General features: G+C 44.0%; 1 protein-coding gene across 4 annotated transcripts in view; it reads right to left on the reverse strand.

Moving 5' to 3' along the window:
- The window catches only part of LOC129715327 (partitioning defective 3 homolog), a 954,144-nt gene that overhangs the window by 546,263 nt on the left and 381,131 nt on the right, over positions 1-26,750 (reverse strand). For all 4 annotated transcript variants that reach the window (XM_055665210.1, XM_055665202.1, XM_055665217.1 and 1 more), the window contains exon 3: positions 20,640-20,820. In XM_055665210.1, coding sequence (XP_055521185.1) covers positions 20,640-20,820 — 181 coding nt within the window. The remainder of the gene's footprint in view (positions 1-20,639; positions 20,821-26,750) is intronic.

Consider the following 26,750-nt stretch of genomic DNA (forward strand, 5'->3'; position numbering starts at 1 on the left):
ACTTCTGCCAAAAGAACTAAAACCATTTTAACTGCCAACTAATTTATTTTTTGTCTGTGAGGCCAAGCGGTGTGTAAATTGCACGCTGTGTTCACCTATGTTTTCCACATTGGCTCGGGCTTGGGGACATCTCAAAATCAAGAAAGTGCGGGCAAGCATCTTCTCAGAATGGACAACCATGGGAAGATTGGACGAGTGAAATAGCCAAATCCAGGAAACTTGCTGGGCCAATTTTAGCTGAGTTAGCTCTTAGCTGAGGTCTATCTGAGGGGAAACAGTTAGCTCCCCCATCAAGTCCACTGTAAGGCAAGTATGCCCACTCTCCCGTCTTGTTTTGTGTTGCATTAAATTCTTTGCTGAATCCATCTGGCAGGACGCAGATACAGGAGGGCTGATGTTCCCAAGCAGCGGAGGTTTTAGATTTTAGTTTAGAGATACAGCGCAGAAACAGGCCCCTCGGCCCACTGAATCCACACTGACCATCAACCTGCCCAACATGAACAGGATCCTACACCCACTGTGGGACGACAGATGGCACAATGGGCTAAGTGTTCGGCTGGCGACCGGTAACAGGTTCGAATCCCGCTTGGAGTGCATACTGTCGTTGTGTCCTTGGGGCAAGACACTTCACCCACCTTTGCCTGTGTGTAATGTAATGTAATTATGTGAAGCACTTTGGGGTCAATGCAAGTTGACTGAAAATGTGCTATATAAATAAGATTATTATTATTATTATTATTACTAGGGACAATTTAACATTCATACCAAGCCAATTAGCCGTCAAATCTGTGCGTCTTTGGAATGTGGGAGGAAACTGGAGCTTCCCGGAGAAAACAAGGACATTGACTGGGACATTGTGTAGCATTGGGGCCAGGTTTGTCCTACTGAGGACAGTTAGAACCTTCGTGCATTGTGGCATTGTGGCACTTGGTGCCGACGTACTTTGGTCCCAAGCACAGCCTGGTGCAGCAACACACAAAGGTTGGTTTTAGGACGAGATGTCAGATGCTCCTTTGCCAGTGTAGTGTACGGTGACCCATCTCACCCATTCCATCTTGGATTTCCAGATGAATTGGGAAACCAGATAACCGCTGGAGTGGTAGAATGAGCAATCCAAGCACACATGCAACAATTACAGTCACACTGAGAGCACTTTGCGCCTGGATCAGGTTTTGATTTAGATACCCCTGGGCACCATAGTGGCACAGCGGTTGAGTTGCTGCCTTACAGCGCCCGGGACTTGGGTTCAATCCTAACTACGGGTGCTGTCTGTACGGAGTCTGTACGTTCTCCCCGTGACATGCGTGGGTTTTCTCCAGGAAGCTCTGGTTTCCTCCCACACTCCAAAGACAAACAAGTTTGTCGACTAATTGGCTTGGTATGAATGTAAAATTGTCCCTAGTGTGTGTAGGATAGTGTTAGTGTGCGGGGATCGCTGGACGGCACGGACTCGGTGGGCCGAAGGGCCTGATTCCATGCTGCAACTCTAAAACAAAAAAGTAAAACCTCCACTGCTTGGCAACATCACACCTCCTGTACCTGCATCCTGCCAGGTGGATTCAGTAAAGAATTTAATGCAACACTAAACTAGATAGATAGATAGATAGATAGATAGATAGATAGATAGATAGATAGATAGATAGATAGATAGATAGATAGATAGATAGATAGATAGATAGATAGATAGATAGATAGATAGATAGATAGATAGATAGATAGATAGATAGCCTTTTATTGTCATTCAGACCGAAGTCTGAACGAAATTGCAGCAGTCATACATATAATACAATACAATAAAACAACAATAAACACATATTAACATCCACCTTGGGAGAGTGGGCATCCTTGCCTTACCGTAGACTTGATGGGGAAGCTAACAGTTTCCCTAAGGTAGACCTCAGCTGATAGCTAACTCAGCTAAGATTTGTCCCATGGACATTATCACAGTGGCTTTCCCTCATGACAATGTTTTTTTTCAAAAGTTTGTTCACCTTAGACCACAAGCCTATCAAACGGTGGTTGTGGGGTGCACAGAATGCCCGGCAGACTCTTCTGGACAAAGGCATGATAGATATTACGGAATGGCTCTCTGAGCAGCGGGTCAAGATCATCCGTGTTGGAAGGAACTGCAGATGCTGGATTAAACCGAAGATTGACACAAAATGATGGAGTAGCGGGACCGGCAACATCTCTGGAGAGAAGGAATGGGTGACGTTTTGGGTCGAGACCCTTCGTCATACTCAAGATCATCGGGCAGAATGCCTCATTGTCAAAACTCAGCACCAAGCACTAAGACCTCGCGCGCCTGGTGCTGAGAGGGACAGTCCCTGCTTGATCTTTCCCGTACCATCGGAGTCTCAGTTGTGAATTAACGCATGCCATAGTTCAGAAGGCTGTCTAATTGAGGAGACACCTCTTTGCAGACTGTCTATATGGAAAGTGTGCCTGGAGGAAGCGGTAGAACATTGGGCTCTTGGATCGATAGGCCGGTTCTCAGGACATGCACATGCGGACATCAAGTAGATGAAAGACCCTCTTGGTCTGCTTGAACCTTGTTGGTCTTCGGATATATCGAGATATCTGTAAGGAGAGGCTGCCAACTGTCCTATTCCAGGATACAAGGGTATGTGCCAAAGGAAGCTTGGTGCAGCCAATGCCAAGACTCTCTCTGCAGGGAAGGACTGCAGTCTGGGGACATTGAAGAGCTGGGTCCTGTGTGGAAGCCCCCTCAAACAACAGAAGTTTGTATCGTGCCCAGAGTAGGTGAATCGAGGACCAGAGGACATAGGTTTAAGGTGAAGGGAAAAAGATTTAAGAGGAATCTGAGGAGTAGCCTTTTCCCCCACAGAGGGTGGTGGGTGTATGGAACAAGATGCCAGAGGAGGTAGTGTGTAAGAAAGAACTGCAGATGCTGATTTAAACGAAGGGAGACACAAAATGCTGGAGTCATTCAGCAGCATCCCTGGAGAGAAGAGTGGACGACGTTTCGGGCCGAGACGCTTCTTCAGGCTGAAGAAGGGCCTCGACCCGAAATGTCGCCTATTCCTTCTCTCCAGAGATGCTGCCTCACCCGCCAAATTACTCCAGCATTTTGTGTCTGCCAGAGGAGGTAGTTGAGGTTGGGACTATCCCAACATTTAAGAAACAGTTAAACAGATACATGGATAGGACAGGTTTGGAAGGATATGGACCAAACACAGACAGGTGGGACTAGTGTAGCTGGGACATGTTGGCCGGTGTGGGTGAGTTGGGTCGAAGAGGCTGTTTCCACACCGTATCACTCTATGACTGTAACATTCTAGGGGGCCTCGTGAGTGGCAGTGGTGCTGTACACACGCACACATACACACACACGCACACGCACACACACACACACACTCACACACACACACACACACACACACACACACATGCACACACACACACACAAGCACACACACACCCACACACACACACACTCACACACACAAGCACCCCCACACACACACACACACACTCACACGCGCACACACTCACACACACGCGCACACATGCACACACACGCACACACACACACACACACACACGCATGCACATGCACACACACACACACACATACATATACACACAAACACACACACACACGTATACACGCACACACACGCGCACACACACACACGCGCACACACACGCGCACACACACACACACGCCACACACACACACACACACACACACGCGCACATGCACACACACACACACGCGCATATATATATACACACACACAACGCGCACACACGCGCACGCACACACACACACACAAATATATATAGGACTAATGATATTATGAATGGATAGACAATCTATATGCACTGCCCTTTTTTCCCTTTGTTCGGACATTTTATGATGAAGTTTATTTGTGAAATTTGAAGGAAGCCTGAGGGAACAAAGACAGCACCTGCATCCCCTCAGGCAGGGGACTAGCCTTTGTGAAGAACGGTGAACATTGGATTCTGGGAGACCAGTAGAGACACCTGTGACCTGCGCTGAGCACAACCGAGAGTGTTTGGGACTTGGCCAGATAGTTAGAGCCCAGGTACCGCACGATTAACCGTGCGCACGTGAATTAAACAGCATTTACACTGGAGTCCAAACTGTGTCCTATTGTTTGCTTTGAAAGTAAAAAGCACCTGGATAAAACACACTTAAAGGGAAATTAGTCAAAGTGCTCAGAAAGCGTAGAGGCAACAAAATATATATTTTTAAATAAACCCAATGAACTGAAATGAATGTTTCTGACTGACTTGCTTCAAAGGCTTCTGAGCCTTTCCAACAGGAATGACAAACTAATGGCCCTTTACAAGAATTAGGGAAGGCCAATGCAAGCACAAAGTGAGGTGATGGTCATGAAGATCTTTTTATTTATATTCTAAGGCGCGGCATGGTGGCACAGCTGTAGAGTTGCTGCCTTACAGCACCAGACTACTGTTCGATACTAACTACTGGTGCTGTCTGTGTGGAGTTTGTACGTTCTCCCCGTGACTGCATGGGTTTACTCCGGGCGCTCCAGTCTCCTCCCACACTCCAAGGACGTACAGGTTTGTAGGTTAATTGGCTTGGTAACATTGTGAATTATTCCTAGTGTGTAGGATAGTGCGAGTGTGCGGGGATCGCTGGTCGGCACAGACTCGGTGGGCCAAAGGGCCTGTTCTCGCGCTGTAACTCTGAACTAAACTGAAGTCTACTAAAGTGAAAATGCTACCACTTCAGTGAAAATCACAATCAAAAATGTGATTATACAAAAACAGCAAAACATTCAACAACCGTATATACATGGTGTAATTTACAATCTTTGAGAAAATATACACACATACCATTGATACATGTTAGTCCTTAATACCAATGAATTCTTTGAAATTGCCCAGTCTACACTCCAGAGAATACATTTCTGCATTGATGAATCACATCAAACAGCTCGTACAATCAACAGAAACAAGCCTTGCCCAATGACTTCAGAAAGCGCTTCATATATCAAAGGAAAATCCCACTCTTGAACCATTGCTGCTCAGCTTCCACAAGCCAAAATTCTTGGCTGCCTCGGGTGCTGATGTTCACAGTTTGGCTCCATTCAGAGACAGTGGCACTTGTCAAAGTTGCAGCTAAAACAACATCACATCACATCACATCACATCTGTGCAGGAAGGAACTGCAGATGTTGGGTTAAACCGAAGCCTAGTCACAAAGTGCTGGGGTAATTCAGTGGGACAGGCAGCATCTCTGGAAAGAAGGAATGGGTGACGTTTCGGATTGAGACCCTTCTTCAGACTGAAGGTCTGAGTGCTCTTGAGTCTGAAGAAGGGTCCCGACCATATTCCCTCACCTATACCTCCTCTCCAGAGACGCTGCCTGTTCCGCTGGGTTACTCCAGCACTTTGTGTCCATCACATCATCATTTGTTGATATTTGCAGCTCCTTAACTTGCAAAATAAATGGTGTGTCAGCATCCTACAGGGTTTGAATAAGCAACGCTTATTGTACTATTTTTTGGTGGTTTTAAGGATTCATTGCCACTTCTGACCTTATCACTGCATTTAAAATATTTAAAAAATATATTTAATACTGTTTCTGCTAAGTTTCACAAGAGAGCTTTGACTGAAGTCAGATAAAAGTATCAACATCTATGAACGTTTTAACCTCCAATGCATAATTTAACCGAAAAGAGTCATTTAAAAGCACTTATGCTAAGTGCTGAGGGTACCATGTTCAAATTATTCATGGACACAATGCCTCCCGGAAAAGTCTTCCCAAATCCTGCTGATTGTTTCAACCGAAAGAAAACTCATGCAGGAGGAAAACAATATAATGTTTAAATGCACCAGATTCACTTCATTTTGTATCATACATCACCTTCATAACTTGTGATGCCAGCATTCCCCTTTGTTCAAAAAGACCGCTTCAACACAAGGGACCAGATCATTCTCTCTTATGTTCAGTCATTAGACTCAAAATCTCTCTCCTTCATCTCACCAACCACAAGTGGGCATAATGCTTGATTATAGACTGACCACCTTATCGATCTAATATCCTGTCTTTTAAAACCATTAATTTAACATTATAATGCCATGGACTTCATCGATTGATCCACTGAAATAGCTGGGTATGACTTTTAACTCTGCAAAACAAGTGAGACTTGTTTGTTATCGCACAGAGCAACTGCATTGCTTACTTTTTCGTTTACTCTGCAGTTTTGCATCTCCCCATATTAATTTTTTATCTGGAACTGGAGACAGATTACGCACATTCTTTCCCTTCAGGGTCAACATTTTACAAGGACCTTTGATAGTACAAATGCTCCACTTCACTCTTGATGATGTGGCTTATTTTATATTAAACAGAAGTTGTGTTATCGGGTCCTTTTTTGTGTCTACCATACTTTTCCATGAATATGGGCACCATATCGACTTGTGCCCAATCAAGTCATGGACAATTACAGCAAGGAAATGGGCCGTCAAATCTGTGCCGACAATCAACAATTCATGTTACCAACTCCCCTCAACATTTGGAGCGATTACTCGCCCTCAACAACTTCTCTTTTCACTTTGATTCCATCCTAACCCCACCCTTGTCCAGCCCCTCCCGACCAACATCCGACACCTCTTGGTTCTTGGTTTCTTGGTCCTCCAAAATATTCCGAATTTAAACTGGAGGTGGTGAAGGGAGGGCTTAAGCCAGAATAGAATAGAATAGAATAGTTTCTTTATTGTCATTGTAACATGAACCATGTACAACAAAATTTAAAAATGTCAGCCGGTCAGTGCACCATTCAAACATTTCTAAAAGCTAACGATACAAGGGTTATTGGGAAGAAAGAGCTACTTTAAATTTAGTTGCATCTGGTTGGGTAACTATAGTTTGGTGGAGATTATTCCATGCTTTAATTGTGCGTGGGAAGAACGAATTGCTGTACACATCTGTCTTTGTAGCTGGGATCATAAATTGGATCGAATGCCCTCGTCTGCTCCTAATTGGTTTGGGTTTGGTGTAGGTCTTGTAGTCTATGTCGAGCTGACCATTTACCATTTTGTAAAAACAGGTCAAACGGTGAGCTTCACGTCTGTCTTGGAGAGGGTTCCACCCCGACCAGAGAATTCAGAAGTTTGGTGACATTTGCTTCTCTCTCGTAGGTGTTAGTAACAAATCGAGCTGCCTGCCTTTGGACACGTTCGATGGAAGAACTTCACACGCCCTTCAACACAAAAATAACTTTCAATTTCTAGGCCCCCATCGCCTCATCTTTACCATGGACATCCAGTCTCTTTACACCTTCATCCCCCATCAGGAAGGTCTCAAGGTCTCCGATCCTTCCTCGAACAGAGGCCCAATCTATTTCCCCTTCACTAACACTCTCCTCCACCTGGTGGCAGTTGTCCTCACCCTCAACCACTATATTGACTCCAAGACTGCTTCCAATCTCATCACCTTTCATGACCTCCCCTCAACGGCCTCCAGCCCTATCATTCCCTATCGTTCCCTAGCCCCACCCTGCCTGTTTCTATCATCTTCCCAAAATCCACAAACAGAGCTGTCAGGCAGACCCATTGTATCTGCCTGCCCCTGCCCCAAAGAACTGATCTTCAAATCCCTTGATCCTTTCCCATCTCCCGTGTTAGTAACCGCTCAATGTTCTTCATTGATGCTGCCTGACCCGCTGATACAGTCCAGCACTCTGCAACAGTTTTTTTCTAAACATTTCCTTGTTTGTGCCTCTCTTTCTAATATATGCATTTTACGGATGTTCTATATATTTATGCAGCTATTTCAATTTTACACGATTCATTATATTCAAAATTATATTATTGAACAAATGTTGCCGATCTACTTGTTTTAAAAGTTCCCTGATGACACTGAATTCAGCCCTTTCAGAAACTCATATTTGTCTCATATTTGTACTTCAAATATAGTGTTTAACTTTAGCGCTCTGATTGATACCTGTCCCGCCCCTCCCCCTGGATCATTAATAAACTTTCACTGCCTTCATATTAACTGGATCATTTTAAATACAAAGATCTGCACGGGATCCCCCCAAAACTAAAGTCAATTTCAATTCAAGTTTTTGTTGAGCATTTGCAGTAAACAAATTTAAAACACAATCCAATGTGTTAATTGTATAAAAGTATCTTAATTGCAAACTAAAACTTGATCAATGCATCCCTCTATTCAAAGCCTTGTACGATCTTTGATAGATTTGTAGATGAGAAGGCTCTTCAGGATGATAAAAATGATATATTAACAGCCCCTGAAACTTCATCGAGACATTGGAACCAACACTGCATTTTAATTATAATGGTCGTCTAATTAAGCATAACGTGAAATAACATCTCAAAAGATAATTTTCCTGCTTCTGCCTGTGGCACAAGGCCAATGCTGACAAACAAAGTGGTGTGGCAGTGCTAATTAACTGGCTGTCATTGCTCCTGCATGCATGAACTGTGCACGTTCCAGGCCAGCAATGCACAATTTGTTCAGAGACTAGACTGCGTGTGACCTCAGTCTCACTTGATACTTCATAGGCTTGGAACTCAAACAAAAGGTGTTGGCCACAGACTTAGAATACCACTTCTCATACACTGCCCCCTGTTGTTCTGTCAAATTTGCCAACATAATTCCTCAGCCAAAAATCTCCCATTGATTTCACTCTCCAAATGTCATTCTCATTAACAAAGGCACCACTGTCTTTAAACTTCCTTTCAGGGCCTGTCCCATTGTGGGGACCTAATTTGCGAGTTTAGAAGAGTTTAGAAGAGTCAAGGAGAGTGTCATAGTCTTGTTGGATCGAGGAAGTAGAAGACGACTATGTAGAGAACCTCTTATGAATATGTAGAAGACCTCCTATGACCAAGTAGAAGACCTCCTTCGATCTCTTTCAACTTCCTTCGACTAAGTTGAAGACTAGCTTCGACTATCTATGATTTACTCGACGATACTCTCGGGAAAATTGGACACCAAATAGTGGAGAGTGAAGACGATGACCTACGAATAACATGCCGACCTACTATGACCTACTTCGACTAAACCTACGAGTAAAAAAATATCAATTTTTTTCATGCCGACCAATTTTTACTCGCAGACAATTTTTCAGCAAGCTAAAAAATACTCCTCAACCAAACTGTAGCCGCGAATATGCGGGAACTTCTCTCGAGCATGAAAGAGAACTACATAGACCTCCTAGGACCACGTGTTGACCATGCTGTGAGTTTGAGTCGAGCGCAAACTCTTCGAAACTCGCAAATTAGGTCCCCACAGTGGGACAGCCCCTTAACTCTCAACTCCCATAATACCAAGCATTATTTCCGTCAATTAGGATTTTGCAAAGTGTTTCCTCAAATTGCCTCACTAGGTAGACTACATCGCTATTGCCCAGTTCGATCATGTTCATGACGAGAGAGTTGAGAAGGATGAGTGGGGACCTGATTGAAACTTACCGAATAATGAACGGCTTGGATAGAGTGGATGTGGAGAGGATGTTTCCACTAGTGGGAGAGTCTGGGAATAGAGGGCATAGCCGCAGAATTAAAGGATGTTCCTTTCGGAAGGAGATGAGGAAGAATTTCTTTAGTCAGAGGGTGGTGAATCTGTGGAATTCTTTGCCACAGAAGGCTGTGGAGCTAAGCCATTAGATATTTTTAAGACAGTGATAGATGGATTCTTGATAAGTACGGGTGTCAGGGGTTATTCGGAGAAGATGGGAGAATGGAGTTAGGAGGGAGAGATAGATCAGTTATGATCAGAGCAAGGGTCTTGACCCTAAACGTCACCCATTCCTTCTCTCCAGAGATGCTGCCTGTCCCATTGAGTGTCTATTTTAGAATATCCGCAGTTTCTTGTGCCTCAATTCAATCCCCACCTCCAGGCTGCAAGCTTTGGAATCACTCTCTGAACCTCAGTATCCTCTAGCCCCCATACAAAGCATTTTCCACATGTGTGTGTCCCAAATTCATTGTCAGCGGCTTGTCATCATATTGTAACCCCTTGGAATATTCCTCCATGTTACATAAATCTAAGATATTTGTGCTGATGTGTTTAGAAAATTAAAGTCAAAGAGATATTTGTTAATCCGTGCGGAATTTGTACGTTCTCCCCGTGACCTGCGTTGGTTTTCTCCGAGATCTTCAGTTTCCTCCCATACTCCAAAGACATACAGGTTTGTAGGTTAATTGGCTTCGTAAATGTTAAAGTTGTCCCTCGTGGGTGTGGGATAGTGTTAGTGCGCGGGGATCGCTGGTCGGCGGGGACCCGGTGGGCCGAAGGGCCTGTTTCCGCGCTGTATCTCTAAACTAAACTAAATCTCAGTATAATGAGAGGGGGCAGGAAGCAGGTTTTGCAGCAGAATGGAAAAAGAACCGTCTACCGTGATTACTTCCATATTTTTATCTTGAATATCAATAAAAGAGACCGTATCTATAATTTGAGCTTTTCAGAATAAAAGCCAATTGCAATCAAGGCTGACCCTGAAATATGTAGAGTCGGAATACCCCAGTTTATACTGACTGCATCTTAACACCACTGCATCAGCTTTTTCCTCGAGTGCATATTTACGATACAATTTATTTCTAGCCTGCCAATTAGAGAGTAATCAGGGAAGTTTGGGTCAACAAACTGATGCTGCCTCGGCAAAAACTGAATCAATCCTGAGAGGATTATGTTTAATGGCGATGCATATGTACCATACAAGTGTACTACTATGTTTAGCAAGGAACTGCAGACACTGGTTTAAACCCAAATTAGCCAGAAAGAACTGGAGTAACTCAGCGGGACAGGCAGCATCTCTGGAGAAAAATAATAGGTGATGTTTCAGGTCAAGATTCTTCTTCAGATTTCCGAATCTGAAGAAGGGCCTCGAGCCAAAACATCACCTATTCCCTTTCCAGAGATGTTGCCCGACCCGCTGAGTTACTCCAGCTTTAAGATGCAAGATACAAGATACATTTATTTGTCACATGTACAGTGAAATGTGTGGTCGCCATACAGCCATACGACTAATAAAGAGCACAGAACACGATCGTTTTTAACACAGACGCACATGTGTCTATCTTAATTGAATAGCTGGCAATATATTTTTCAAATGAAAAAAAATTACACACAGCTGCTTAATTATAAAAACTGCTTGAAAACGAAAGGCATAGATTAAAAAAACATGTTTTTAAAGATCCTAAACTGAAAATATGCAAGGCATTTTCATCAACTGTTAACTACATGAAAAAAAAACCTAATTATTATGTGTAGGAAGGAACTGCAGATGCTGGTTTAAACCGAAGATAGACACAAAAAGCTGGAGTAACTCAGTGGGACAGGCAGCATCTCTAGAGGGAAGGAATGGGTGATGTTTCGGGTCGAGACCCTTCTTCAGACTTGTTAGGGATAAGGGAAACGAGAGTTATATACAATGATATACAGAGAAAGGTTGAACAAGTTAGGGCTTTATTCTTTGGAGCGCAGAAGGTTAAGAGGGGGACTTGATAGAGGTCTTTAAAATGATGAGAGGGATAGACAGTTGACGTGGATGAGCTTTTCCCACTGAGAGTAGGGAAGATTCAAACAAGGGGACATGACTTGAGAATTAAGGGACAGAAGTTTAGGGATAACATGAGGGGGAACTTCTTTACTCAGAGAGTGGTGGCTGTGTGGAATGAGCTTCCAGTGAAGGTGGTGGAGGCAGGTTCGTTTTTATCATTTAAAAATAAATTGGATAGTTATATGGACAGGAAAGGAATGGACGGTTATGGTCTGAACGCAGGTGTATGGGACTAGGGAAGAATACGTGTTCGGCACGGACTAGAAGGGTCTAGATGGCCTGTTTCCGTGCTGTAATTGTTATATGGTTATATGGTTATATGGTTATATAGAGAGATAAAGAACAATGAATGAAAGATATGTAAAAAAAGTAATGATGACAAAGGAAACAGGCCATTGTTAGCTGTTTGTTGGGTGAAAATAAGAAGCTGGTGCAACTTGGGTGGGGGAGGGATAGAGAGAGAGGGAATGCCCGGGGTTACTTGAAGTTAGAGAAATCAGTATTCATACCACTGGGCTGTAGCGATGCCTAAGCGATATATGAGTATATTACACTGCAATATAAGCCCGACCATCAATGTAACTATTTAGTTATTGCTCCACTGAATGAATACTAAGACCGCTGGAGAGAAAGACATGAAGACTTCCAGGGAACTCAGGAAAGTTAATGGGAACATCCTGGGGATAGTCTGCATTGCATAGAGGAGGTGAGGAATGTCTTAAAACGTAATCAAATAGATAAATCCTCAGGGCCTGTTTACAAGTAAACTGCAGAAAACTGGAGAAGAAATTACAGGAGCCCTGGCTGAGATCTATGCATCATCATTAGCCACAGGTGAGGTTCTAGAGGACTGCATGATTGGCACTGTTATGCCCTCATTTAAGAAGTGCTGCAAGGAAAAATCTAGGAACTACACACCAGAAAGCTTAACATCTGTGTAGTAAGTAACCCTTGTTTTTCCTCTCTCTCCATCCCTCCCCTTCCCAGTTCTCCGACCAGTCTCACTGTCTCTGACTACATTTTAATTATTTTTGCTTTGTTGTTCTCCCGACGCCGGAGCTCCATCACCCGGCGAGAGGGCCTGAAACATCGGGCATCCATAGCGGCAACTGCAGAAGCCTCAACAGGCCCGACTATGGGTGGACAAGGGGTTGCGGACTGGACTTTGTGCCTTCCCTCACAGTGGGAACCATTGTGGGGGGATGTTTTTTATGTTTAATGCTAAATTGCTTTATAATGTTATGTTGTATTCTTATTAATGTGCTGCAATGGCAACTCTAATTTCACGACACCAATTGGGGTGCGTGACAATAAATGAACCTTTGAACCTTTGTCACCTTCTCCCAGCAAACAATGATCTATTCTACATTTTCCTTGACCTCCAATCCCTTTTTCCTGTTTTCACACCTTACACTTCCTTATCTATGGATCTCCCTCTCCCGTAACATCAGTCTGAAGAAGGGTCACCCATTCCTTCTCTCCAGAGATGCTGCCTGTCCCACTGAGTTACTCCAGCATTTTGTGTCTATCTTCAGCTGAACATCTACAGTAGGTTAGTTACTGGAGGGGAATCTGAAGGAAATGATAGACATGCATTTGGAAAGAGAGCAGTTAGTTAGAGATAGTCAGCAAGGCTTTATGTATTGAAGCTCATATCCCATTAACTTGATGGAAGTTGTCAAAAAGGTCCATGTGGGCACTCTCTCCTGGTCCGAGAACACTAATGCAATTATCAAGAAAGCTCATCAGCGCCTCTACTTGCTGAGAAGATTACGGAGAGTCGGTTTGTCAAGGAAGACTCTCTGTAACTTCTACAGGTGCACAGTAGAGAGCATGCTGACCGGTTGCATCGTGGCTTGGTTCGGCAATTTGAGCGCCATGGGGAGGAAAAGACTACAAAAAGTAGTAAACACTGCCCAGTCTATCATCGGCTCTGACCTCCCTTCCATCGAGGGGATTTATCGCAGTCGCAGCCTCAAAAAGGCTGGCAGTATCATCAAAGACCCACACCATCCTGGCCACACACTCATCTCCCCGCTACCTTCAGGTAGAAGATACAGGAGCCTGAAGACTGCAACAACCAGGTTCAGGAATAGCTACTTCTCCACAACCATCAGGCTATTAAACCTGGCTCGGACAAAACTCTGATTATTAATAACCCATTTTCTGTTATTTGCACTTTATCGGTTTATTTATTCATGTGTGTATATATTTATATTATGGTATATGGACACATTTATCTGTTTTGTAGTAAATGCCTACTATTTTCTGTGTGCTGAAGCAAAGCAAGAATTTCATTGTCCTATACAGGGAACACATGACAATAAACTCACTTGAACTTGGCAACAAATGTAGCTAAGGCCTTGTTAAGGTTCAGCATGATTGGACCTTCTGTAAAGTTAGATTGTGCGGATTGCAGGGCCAGCTAGCTAATTAGATGCATAATTGGCTTGTAAATAGGAAGCAGAAGGTGATGCTGGAGTCTTGTGACTGGTGATAATTAGTTTAATTTAGAGATACAGCACGGAAACAGGCCCTTCGACTCACCGTGGGCGCGCCCACCAGCGATCCCCGCACATCAACACTATCCTACTCACACTAGGGACAATTTACACTTATACCAAGTATACCAACCCGAGCCAATTAACCTACAAACCTGCACATCTTTTGAATGTGGGAGGAAACGGAAGATCTTGGGGAAAACCCACTCAGGTCATGGGGAGAATGTACAAACTCCGTACAGACAGCACCCGTAGTCGCGATCGAACCCGGGTCTCTGGCTCTGCAAGTGCTGTAAGGCAAGGCAGCAACTCTATCGCTGCGCCACCGTGCCACCCCAGATTGTGTCTCAGGGTTCAGTGTTGGGCCCACTACTGTTATTCATTTACATCACGATTTGGACGAGAATATGTACGGCATGGTTGGGAGGTTTGCAGATAACGCTGCATAATAGGCAGTGAAAAGGGTCATCAAGAATTACAGAGGGATCCCGGTCAACTGGGTAAGTGGTCTGTGGAACGGCAAATGGAATTTAATACAGCCTGCAAAGGCTGCATTTTGAGGTCAACCCTAGGTAAGAAAAACTCTCTCCGTGAATGATAGGACCCTGGGGAGTGGCGTAAAGCAGAGGGACTTAGGAGTACGTACATCTATCTACCTCATTGGTGACCATCAGACTATCCTTATTCAGAATTTGCTGGCTTTATCTTGCACTAAACATTATTCCCTTATCATGTATCTCTGCACTGTAAATTGATCGATAGTAATCATGTATTGTCTTTCCGCTGACTGGATAGCACGCAACAATATCTTTTGACTGTACCTTGGTACACGTGACAATAAACTGAACTCAAACAGACATAGTTCTCTGAAAGTAGCGTGAGACCTAGACGGGGTGGTGAAGAAGGCTTTTGGCATGCTGGCCTTCATTAGGCATTGGGATATACGATGCAGTTGTACAAGACATTGGTGGGGCCTCAATTGAGTATTTTGTTCATCCTGCTATAGAAAAGATGCCATCAAGCAGAAAAGATCAACAAGGATGTTACTAGGACTTGGAGGAATGAAGCTATTGGGAGAGGTTAGGCTGGCCAGGACTATATACTTCGCAATGTTGAAGACTGTCGGGTGATCTAACATAGATCAGGTGAATGCACACAGGCCTAGTTGGAGAATTGGTACACATGACAATAATAATAAATAACTAAACAAAACTAGTTAAGAAGGAGAGGGCATAGCTGAGAGGGGAAATATTTAGTTGGACCCGACGGTCAACTTTTTTTAACACACAGCGGTATGTTTTTGGAACGAGCTGCCAAAGGAAGTGATTGAGCCAGGCACCATAACAGCATTCAAAAGACATTTGGACAGGGACATGGATTGGAAAAGTTGGGAAGGATATGGATCAAACACAGGCAAATGGAACTAGCTCAGATGGGCATGTCGGTCGGCATGGATGAGTTGGACTGAAGGGCCTGTTTCCATGATATCTGAGCTGCAAAAATAGGTGCTCATCGACCGAGGATATTTGAGGCAGATGGATTGAAATTTGGATATTCAGCAAATTAAGGGGTGGCAAATCAGTGCACGAAAGTGGCATTGAGATGATGTCGGTAAGCAGAGACAACATCAGCAGACGTAGCTTTGGGCAATTTAAAACACAATATCCCGATCATCAAAAATGTAACCCAGCTTTGACCTATGGTAGCAAATATTCACTTGCGGCAAAAAATAAACAAGAAAAATAAGGCCTTTTCACAAATTGAGAATAGAGAAGTTAAAAATGTAACGTAATCAAAAATAGTTCCACATCAGACATTTCCATCTTTTTCCTGTGATTTGCCATCTGCTGAACAATATCTGGGTTCCATTTGGACACTTGCAATGAATTTCTATAAAGAATTCTCAATGGTTCCAAGAATTCACTGCAACTCAAAGTTACCCCTCAGGCTCATTTAGATTGTATCCCTTTCACCTTAGAGATATGTCCTCTTGTTTTTGATTCCCCAACCCTGGTAAAAGAGACTGTGTGCTTTTTAAACTCATGGTTTAATGCGCTATCTATTCCAATCATGATTCTACAGCACTCTTGATGGTGGGTATTGAGGGACTGGATGGTATTCTTCACTTTGGTAGTGCCGGGCTGACAGACTTTATGGACTATTAAATATAGTCTTTAGTTACGCGGAAACTGTTTCAATTCAGGTTTGTTTTAAGATGAATTGAAATGAATTGAATAGAATTGAATTATTTTATTGTCACATGTGACAAGGCACAGTGAAAGTCTGTGCTTATATACCCAAGGTATGCAAATAGTCGCCACATAAAGGGTGCTGTCAACGTTACAAGGTACTCTGCACTAGGTCCACCCTTTGCTCCCATGCCCACCGATTCATGGTGGTCCCCCAACACCAAGTCCCCCTTGGTTACAGAGCTGCGCAATAAATCTTCAAGTGAACCCAGTAAGTTTAAAAGGGAGTGTGGGAATCAAGCCCAAGTGACTTCCAAGAGATTGCTTGAAATTGGCTCCGTGAGCTTTAAAAGGCATCTGAGTAACTGGGCCCAACTGAGTTTAAAGTGAGAGTAGAAATCGCATAGTTGAGCCAAGTGCCCAAAAATCGGGATTTCTAAGCAATGCGATCGTGGATAATTGGAATTTGCTCTGGCTTACAAAACGCAACTTCCAAACACTGAAGAAGCTCCTTGACCAGAAATGTCACCCATTCCTTCTCTCCAGAGATGCTGTCAGTCCCGCTGAGTTACTCCAGCATTTTGTGACTCTCTTAACTTTCTACAACTGCCAAATAACTTTCCACAAATTCCAAACAGTTTGTTGCAGTGGTAATGTGTATGGAGGATCTGCAGATGCTGGTTTAAACCAAAGATAGACACAAAATCATGGAGCAACTGAGTGGGTCAGGCAGCATCGCCGGAGAGAAGGAATGGTTGACTTCTGAAGAAGGGACTCGACCCAAAATGTCATCCATGTTGCAGTGATAACATGTCAACCACCAAGCTATTGTACCGCATTAAGGAATCAGACATGTATCACCATAATCAGGAAATATTTCTTCCCTGCCAGGGAATCTATCTGACGAACAAATTCACAACAAAACATTAAAAGGTAAACGTTTGTGATTCTTACACTTGGAAGACTATGTTCCCGACATAAGGTGGAAGATGTTTAATCATTAAACATTCAATGTTTCTATTGCAATCTTGGTAACTGCCAAGAACATCAATGATATTCTGAGTTAGTGAATGAAATATGCAATGGAAGTACCCGACAAAATTAATTCAGCTTCGATGCACAATTTCCAGCTATCTAGGGAAGAAATAATCAGTGGTGGATTTTAAGTTTCAACAAGCACAATACACTTTTCCAAATAGGTACATTGGTACCACTTCAATTGGAAGGAAAAAACCCCAAAATAAATGCTAACAACAAATCAACAAATAAAAATACCATTATATCAACAAATGCGAAAGTCATGTAAAACTTATAAGAGGATCGCTCACTTGTGGCAGGCAAAGCTACAAGATATCAAGAGAAATAATCTGAAGCAAATTCATGCTTGATGTTGGTGAAGTGTGCAGATTTTCTGAACAAAATCATTGTCAAATATCCTTACTAAAATGATACAATTCTAGTTGACTGCTGTTACTTACACACAGGTAAGCAGAGACACCTTTGGGCAATTAAAAATGCAACATTCCTATCACAAAACTACAACCCAGCTTTGGCCTATGGTAGCAAATATTCACTTGGGGCAAAAAAAAATTGAACAAGAACAAATAGGCCTTTTCACAAATTGAGAATAGAGAAATTAAAACTGACGTAATCAGAAAAAGGTTCCACATCAGACATTTCCTTCATTTCCCTGTGAATTGCCATATGCAGAACAATATCAGAGTTCCATTTAGACACTTGCAATAAAATTCTCAAACTTATAAGAATTCCCGATGGTTGCAGAAATTCACTGCAACGCAAATTTGGCAAAATGTATTGACCACATATATAAATAAATATATATATATATTTATTTAATTTTTCGTAATTGGGCCTTCATGTGGCAAGATAAGTTTTGACAACAGGGCAGCTGAGGGAAGAGAGGAACTGCCAAGACACATTTGAGTTTTATGGCAATGGCTTTTCCACTTTGTACTTCCTGCAGCATTGGTTACAGTTGGCACTAGTCCTGCTACACTGCTAGTGAACCCACAGCACCAATGACTGCAGATGGAAAAGTTTAACGTTTTAAATTCTTACAACTTGGATACCCGCACTTTTCTGAGTGCTTAACTTGATAGGATTCCAAAAAGGACACAACCGTATAAAAACAGGGCAAGTATTTCACCAAAAAACATTATTCAGTTTTAAAAATGTATAATGCTTTATTCCTTCTTGCCAATTGGCTTGCGTCTTAGTTAGATACAACCCTCACACAAGTTCTGGTCATGGGATACCTTTTTTGGTGTGCCTCAACTAAAAAAAATATCTAACAGAACTTGGCGGCAGAGACTTGGGCCAAGCACAGATCAAGCATTGTCTATGCAGGGCTTTGGGGAGTGTTGTTGAACAGAATGACATTAGGGTACGAGATTTTTAGTTTTCTGTAAATGGAACACACAGGCAGGTCAGACTACAGGTGTAGGAAAGAACTGTAGATGCTGGTTTAAATCGAAGGTAGACGCAAAATGCTGGAGTAACTCAGCGGGACAGGCAGCATCTACGGAGAGAAGGAATGGGTGACGTTTTGGGTCTTCAGTCTGGGCTCTTTCTCATCCTGTATCCAGAGATGCTGCCTGTCTCGCTGAGATACTCCAGCATTTTGTGTCTACCCAAATCATACTACATTTTTACAAAGCTTTAGTGGGCCACATGAGGAATACTGGGTGCAGATCTGGTTGCTTGCCAACACTAGAGGAAGGATGTAATTGAAGAAGAGAGGGTGTGGAAGAGATTGGGCAGACTGGGTCTGCTTTCCCCAGAGCAAAGGAGGATGGTAGATGACATGATGGAGGTCCATGAAACTTTGTATGGCATAGATAAGTCGATACGTAGCCGGTATCCATTTACCCGTAGTGGGAGTGTTTTAAACTAGAGGCATCGGTTGCATGTGAAAGGGAGGAGAACTGAGGGTTTTTTTTTAATTACATCTTTGGTATCTGGAATGAGCTGCCAGAGTTGACAGTAGAGGCAGGAGCAGCTGCAACATTTATGAGGTAAATGGACAGGAGTGAGTGCAGGTCTGATTGCAGGTAGATGGGACTAGGGGAGAATACGTGTTCGGCACGGACTAGAAGGGCCGAGATGGCCTGTTTCCATGCTGTAATTGTTATATGGTTATATGGTTATCTGGTTATGGAGTGGAACTCGGCTTGTACTCGCTATAATTTAGAAGACTGAGGGGGGACCTTATAGAAACTTACAAAATTCTTAAGGGGTTGGACAGGCTAGATGCAGGAAGATTGTTCCCAAAGTTGGGGAAGTCCAGGACAAGGGGTCACAGTTTAAGGATGAAGGGGAAATCCTTTAGGACCGAAATGAGAAAAACATTTTTCACACAGAGAGTGGTGAATCTGTGGAACTCTCTGCCACAGAAGGTAGTTGAGGCCAGTTCATTGGCCATATTTAAGAGGGAGTTAGATGTGGCCCTTGTGGCTAAAGGGATCAGGGGGTATGGAGAGAAGGCAGGTACGGGATACTGAGTTGGATGATCAGCCATGATCATATTTAATGGCGGTGCAGGCTCGAAGGGCCGAATGGCCTACTCCTGCACCTAGTTTCTATGTTTCTATACAGGGGTCAGGAGTTTTGTTCAGGACAGGGGGACTAACATAGATAACTATGACGGGGGAATGGACAAAGGGGAGGTTTCAAGGTTATTCTACTCCATAACTCTCTGACCCATTCCAACACCTTCATCATCGCTGCTTGCAAATGTCAAAGAGACGCAGTGGGCATGACAGCGAGGGGGAGCTGTACAACACAGATGGAAATGCACTTGTGCAAAACAAGAAAAAAAACATTTTACAGGCAAAAAACAGTTATAAGGTAACAATATTGGCAAATAACTGCCCAGAAGTAAAACAAAACAAAGCATTAGTCGGAAGGTCATAAGCGATAGGAGGGGTATTAGGCCATTCGGCCCATCAAGTCTACTCTGTCATTCAATCATCCTGATCTATCTCTCCCTCCTAACCCCATTGTCCTGCCTTCTCCCCATAACCTCTGACACCCGTACTAATCAAGAATCTATCTATCTCTGTCTTAAAGATATCCACTGACATGGCCTCCACAGCCCTCTGTGGCAAAAAATTCCACAGATTCACCACCCTCTGACTAAAGAAATTCCTTATCTTCCCCTTCCTAATAGAACATCCATTAATTCTGAGGCTATGATCTCTGGTCCTAGACTCCCCCACTGGTGGAAACATCCTCTCCACATCCACTCTATCCAAGCCTTTGAGTATTCTGTAGGTTTCAATGAGATGCGTCCTCATTCTTCTAAACTCCAGCGAGTACAGGCCCAGTGCCGATAAACCATCATCATCGGTTAAGTATTTAAAGTATACAAAGAGACTCACTTGCTCGGAGGACAGAGGGAGTGACCTCGATCTCACTTGACACCTGATAGGGTTGAAACGCAGACAAGGAGTTGGGCGCTGACTCGTTGGTGAACATTTCCGGGCTTTGAGTGCCAGTTGAACTGGCACTGGTGCCATCTCCAACATGATGAGGATCTTGCTCTTCAAAGATAGCAACAAGCTGCAAGGAAGGGGACAAGAGTTAAAATACAGAATGCAATTTGAAGCACTTGCTCCTCACCAGCACCTACCCATACCTTTACCACCCAAGGGTTTCTCAAACCAGATTATTTTGAGTTATATATTTCATTTCTTACTGTAACAATTACAGCACATATGGTGGATAATATAATCACAATTCATTCAATATGCTGACTGAATGTCAAATTAATTCACCATTGCAGATTATTTGTGTGGCAACGTTTCCAATTATTGGAATAACCATCATCAAATAGCTGCCGGGAATCCACAATAACCAACCTGATCTCCCGGTGGCTCAGCACTTCAACTCCCCCTCCTATTCCAAATCCGACCTTTCTGTCCTGGGCCTCCTCCATGGCCAGAGAGAGTCCCACCGCAAATTGGAGGAGCAGCACCTCATATTTCACTTGGGTAGTTTACACCCCTGCGGTATGAACATTGACTTCTCCAATTGCAGGTAGTCCTTGCTTTCTCCCACCTTCCCCTCCCCTTCCCAGCTCTCCCACAGCCTATTGTCTATGCCGCTTCCTTTCTTCTTCCCGCCCCCCTCCACCCGCACATCAGTCTGAAGAAGGGTCTCGACCCGAAACGTCACCCGTTTCTTCGCTCCATAGATACTGCCTCACCCGCTGAGTTTCTCCAGCTTTTTGTCTACCTGCCGAGAATCTCGATCATCTGCTCAATAAAAATCAAAATATTGCTGATAGCCTGAACTAAAATCCTGGAAACACCCTCCTGAGCAAAGAGAAAGAGTTGGCATTTCAGACTGAAGAACCTTCAAGAGGACTGGAAAATCTTCAAGCTAATATCTTAACTTTGAAGTCTGAAGAGGAGTCTCGACCCAAAACGTCACCAGTTCCTTCTCTCCAGAAATGCTGCCTGTCCCGCTGAGTTACGGTACTCCAGCATTCTGTGTCTCTCTCGTCTTTCCAGAGATGATGCCTGACCTATTGAATGCATCCAGCATTTACTGTTCTCATTTCCATTCTTGTTGGACTTAGTGATTTAATTTTCAACCATACGGATATTTTTAATGCAGAAGTTCTATGTTAAAGCTAATTCAGTCATTGTTAACTGTCAGCCTCGGCTTAGCAATCTGTCAGTCTTCACTTAGCCATCGATCTTCAACAGCGCTGAAGGCAAGTTGATGAATGCCACTCTGTTTAAAGCAGTGAAGGAACACAACTGTTCAAACCCTATCACAGCAGTCAACACATTCCAGCCTTTGCTTTGCAGACAAAAAATGACTGAAAAAACATTGAACTTTTGGATCACGTGTCAAGAACTTCATCAAGACGATCATTTCAGCACACCGAGATTCATCAGTGAATTTAATGAATGAGCAAATATTTGAAAATTGTTTTTCCATTTTGATTTCACCTTTTTAGTTTTTTCGTTTAGTTTAGAGATACAGCGAGGAAATGGGCCCTTCGGCCCACCGAGCCCGCACCCGCCAGCGATCCCCGCACATTTACTCTATCCCACACACACTAGGGACAATTTACAATTATACCGAGCCAATTAGCCCTCAAATCTGTACGTCTTTGGAGTGTGGGAGGAAACCGAAGATCCCAATCTATGGGATCACACGAATGTTTTACAATTATACCGAGCCATCGATTAGCATTCAACACCATTATACCCCTCACCAAAATCTGGGTACCCCGTCTGGATTGGGAGACCCCAGTGTGAGGAGGAAAGCCCCCGAAGATCACCCGGTGAAAATCGGTGCAGATGATACAACGGTGAGCCTCATGATCACGATGAGCTGAGGGATGGCAGTGTGCGCTGGCTCGAAAGGGCCGAACGGCACGCACACCCCCTACATTAACAGGACTGAACACCTAGCTTCAGGTGGGAGTATCTCCGATATTGGTCTACTTGATCAAAACCCAGCCGGGTCCTGACTGAAGGGGGATCCTGGTGAACGCTACAAACATCCGTACAGCATCACAGTAAGCACCCGTAGCCGGGATCGAACCCGTGTCTTTGGCGCTGGATGCGCTGTAAAGCAGCAACTCTACTGCTGCGCAACCGTGCCGTAAAATGGATCAGTTAATGACAGAATTGTTGCAGAATTCATGATTTCACACAAGAACGCTGCATCAATGTAACTTTCCGTGGAAAGACAATCAGTGTTTTCGAGTGGTAATGAAATTGCCTTAAATGATCCAGGCTGCTTTGAATTCATTCAATGCACAAATATGTATAAATAAAGGCAAACAGGCATGCATCAGTCTGGCGGAGGGCATGAGCAGGAGACAGCTCAAGATGCAGTCGCACGCTTGACTAATGGATCTTCAGCCATCATGTCTGCAGTTAAAAGAATATCCATTCAAGTGCACTGGACCACCAGTGAAATGTTGATTGTGTGCCAACATCTCAGCATGCCTCTTATGAGCATTTCACTGGTCTTGAACTGCTGGCAAGCTGATCATTGCACCTGTGCTTAAAGGTACATTTACACGACAGCCTAAGCCTGCAACTTGGAGACTGCCAGCTGCAGTTTGTGTTCCAGTCAGGCAAAAAAAAATTGTTTACTTTGCTTCGAAGTCGAACAACCCTGCCGAAAACAGCTCTGCATTTACCCACACACACATCTGTGCTAAACCTCTCGCCGAGCAGTTAGGAATTAAATGCTCAGAAAATGGGGAGAGAAAATGTTCTGCTCTCTGAACTATTCAGCAGCTTGAAGTTAAATTCTATAGGTGTTTGGGAGATGACCAAGGACTCCTACATATCGGCGACACCAAGCGCAGGCTCGGCGATCGTTTCACTGAACACCTTCGGTCAGTCCGCCAAAACCTACCTCATATCCCAGTTGCTAAACACTAACTCCCACTGACCTTTCTGTCCTGGGCCTCCTCCACTGTCAGAGTGAGGCCCAGCACAAATTGGAGGAACAGCACCTCATATTTCGCTTGGGCAGTTTACAGCCCAGCGGTATGAATATTGACTTCTCTAACTTCAAGTAATCCTCGCTTTCCTTCTCTCTCCATCCCTCCCACATCCTTGTTTTCCACCTAGTTTCACTGTCCACCTGATTCTATTTTACTGAATGAATGCCTCGTTGTCACCTTCTCCTCAGCTAACTGATCCATTCTACATTTTCCTGGAACTTCTTCCCATTTGATCTCTCATTTTCACACATTTCTGTCTGTCTCCCACTCCCCTGACTCTCAGTCCGAGGAGTGGTCTCGCCCCGAAACATCAACAATTCCTTCTCTCCAGAGATGCTGCCTGACCCTCTGAGTTACTCCAGCATTTTGTGTGTATCTTCGGTGTAAACCAGCACCTGTGGTTCCTTCCTAAGCATTTTGCTGGTCAGGTTAGAAACCACACAACGTTTAGACCCTGTGCTTTGCCAACCCAAGTCGATATGTACAAGTAGCTCAGTTAAGGGCCAGTCCCACTTGGGCGACACGCAGATGGCCCGCGAAGATTTTGTACATTCCAAATTCCTGGGGCGCCACGCGCGACCGCACGTCACTGCCTACGTCACCACGCACCATGCGTGCATCACGTGCGCGTCGTGCACCATGACGCGTAAATTATGTTGTGTAAATGACGTGCAAATGACGCCCAAGTGGGACAAGCCCTTTAGTTTCACACACAAGAACTGAGCCCCAGCAACAGCCTTCCACTTTGCCTCTTGCATCTGACCAAGTACAAATGCACACCCTATTCTTCAAATTCAGAAGTGCGCGTGCTGTTTGCTGGCAGCTCATGATAAAACAGCAAACCAGCCAAACCCAGATTAATACCAACCATTAAAACCGTTTTCAAGCAATATAATAAAACCAAGATGTTTCTAATATTCTTTCTTTCTCCAGGCAGGAAATGAAATGCTTGCCGAATACTGAGTAACAAATGGAGCTTTTCAACAGCTTTCAACGCAGAAAACCAGACCAAGTGCCCTGCAGTTGGTATCTGGCATTTATACAATAATTGGTCAAGAGGGTGCAGTATGTTGTTAGCCTGGTTCTACAGTGGCGCAGTGGTAGACTTACAGCACCAGAGCCCTGGATCCCGGGTTCAACCCTGTCTGTACAGAGTTTGCACGTTCTCCCGTGGCCTGCGGGGGGTTTTCTCCGGGATCTTCAGTTTACTCTCACACTCCAAAGACGTGCAGGTTTGTAGGTTATTTGGTTTGGTATAAATGTAAAAAATGTCCTGAGTGTGTGTAGGATAGTGTTAATGTGAGGGGATCGCTGGTCGGTGCGGACTCGGTGGGCCGAAGGGCCTGTTTCCATGCTGTATCTCTAAACTAAACTAAACTAAACTGAACTAAAACTCCGGCCATAGAAAACAAATAAATCTCTCCCTCCTAACCCCATTCCCCTGCCTTCACTCTGTAACCTCTTGCTAATCAAGAATCTATCTAACCCCATTCTCCTGCCTTCTCACCATAACCTCTGACACCTGTACTAATCAAGAATCTATCTCTGCCCTAAAAATATCCACTGACTTGACCTCCACAGCCTTCTGTGGCAAAGAATTCCACAGATTCACCACCCTCTGACTAAAGAAATTCCTCCACATCTCCTCCCTAAAGGAACGTCCTTTAATTCTGACGCTATGATCTCTGGTCCTAGACTCTCTCACTAGTGGAAACATCCTCTCAACATCCACTCTATCCAGGCATTTCATATTCAGTAAACTTGGTTTCTGAATGAGGTCCCCGCCCCCCCCCATTCTTCCACTACAACTGACCATCAGGAGATCGCACGTGCCATGGGGAGGGCCTGTCATGGGGAAGAGATGGGTGCCCATTCATTGGAGAATGCCTTTGTGAAGTGATCCTAGGTAATGCTCCTCGAAGATGACACCCTGGACTAACCAGAGACAGGCAGCATCCCTGGATAGAAGGAATCAGACATTATGGGAGCCCAGATTGTCTCGACCCAATACTCCAAATGAAATGAAATGAAAAATGAAATGATTCAATTTATTGTCATTGTCAGTGTACAGTACAGAGACAACGAAATGCATTTTTAGCATCTCCCTTGAAAGGGAGACGCAGGGCGTCGCGGTGTGCCCGCGCCTGCCGCCGTAATTACATTCCATTACAGGCAAAGGTGGGTGAAGTGTCTTGCCCAAGGACACAACGACAGTATGCACTCCAAGCGGGATTTGAACCGGCTACCTTCCGGTCGCCAGCCGAACTCTTAGCCCATTGTGCTATCTGTCGCAAATGCAGCTTGACCTGCGCCTTATATGACCAGTCCGCTGAGCACTCCACTTTCCCTGTTTTTGAAAACACCCCTTTAGGTCTCAGAAACAGAGCACCAAAAATGCTGGGCCTCTGGTTTAGACTGACAGTCCAGAGGGGACACACATTGAAGAAGGGTTTTGGCCCGAAAATACTATTTCTTCGTCCATAGATGCTGCTGCACCCGCTGAGTTTCTCCAGCATTTTTGTCGCACATTAGTGTAGTTGAGTTTATTGCCACGTGTACTGAGGTACAGTGAAAAGCTTTTGTTGCATGCTAACCAGTCAGCAGAAAGACAGTACATGATTACAATCGAGCCGCTTACAGTGTATAGATACATGATGAGGGAATAACGTTTAGTGCAAAGTAAAGCCAGTAAAGTCTGATCAAAGATAGTCCGAGGGTCACCAATGATGTTAATAGTTTTCAAGAAGGAACTGCAGATGCTGGAAAATCGAAGGTACACAAAAATGCTGGAGAAACGCAGCGGGTGCAGCAACATCTGTGGAAAGGAAATAGGCAACGTTGCCTATTTCCTTCCCTCCACAGATGCTGCTGCACCCGCTGCGTTTCTCCAGCATTTTTGTGTACCAATGATGTTAATAGCTCAGGACTGCTCTCCTCAAATGACAGAAGGAATTTTTACCCAGGGCCCACATGAATGGCAGTGGTGCTTTGTACAAACACATATGTGCTA

This window comes from Leucoraja erinacea, chromosome 2 (genome assembly GCF_028641065.1).
Source record: "Leucoraja erinacea ecotype New England chromosome 2, Leri_hhj_1, whole genome shotgun sequence".
NCBI lineage: Eukaryota > Metazoa > Chordata > Chondrichthyes > Rajiformes > Rajidae > Leucoraja > Leucoraja erinaceus.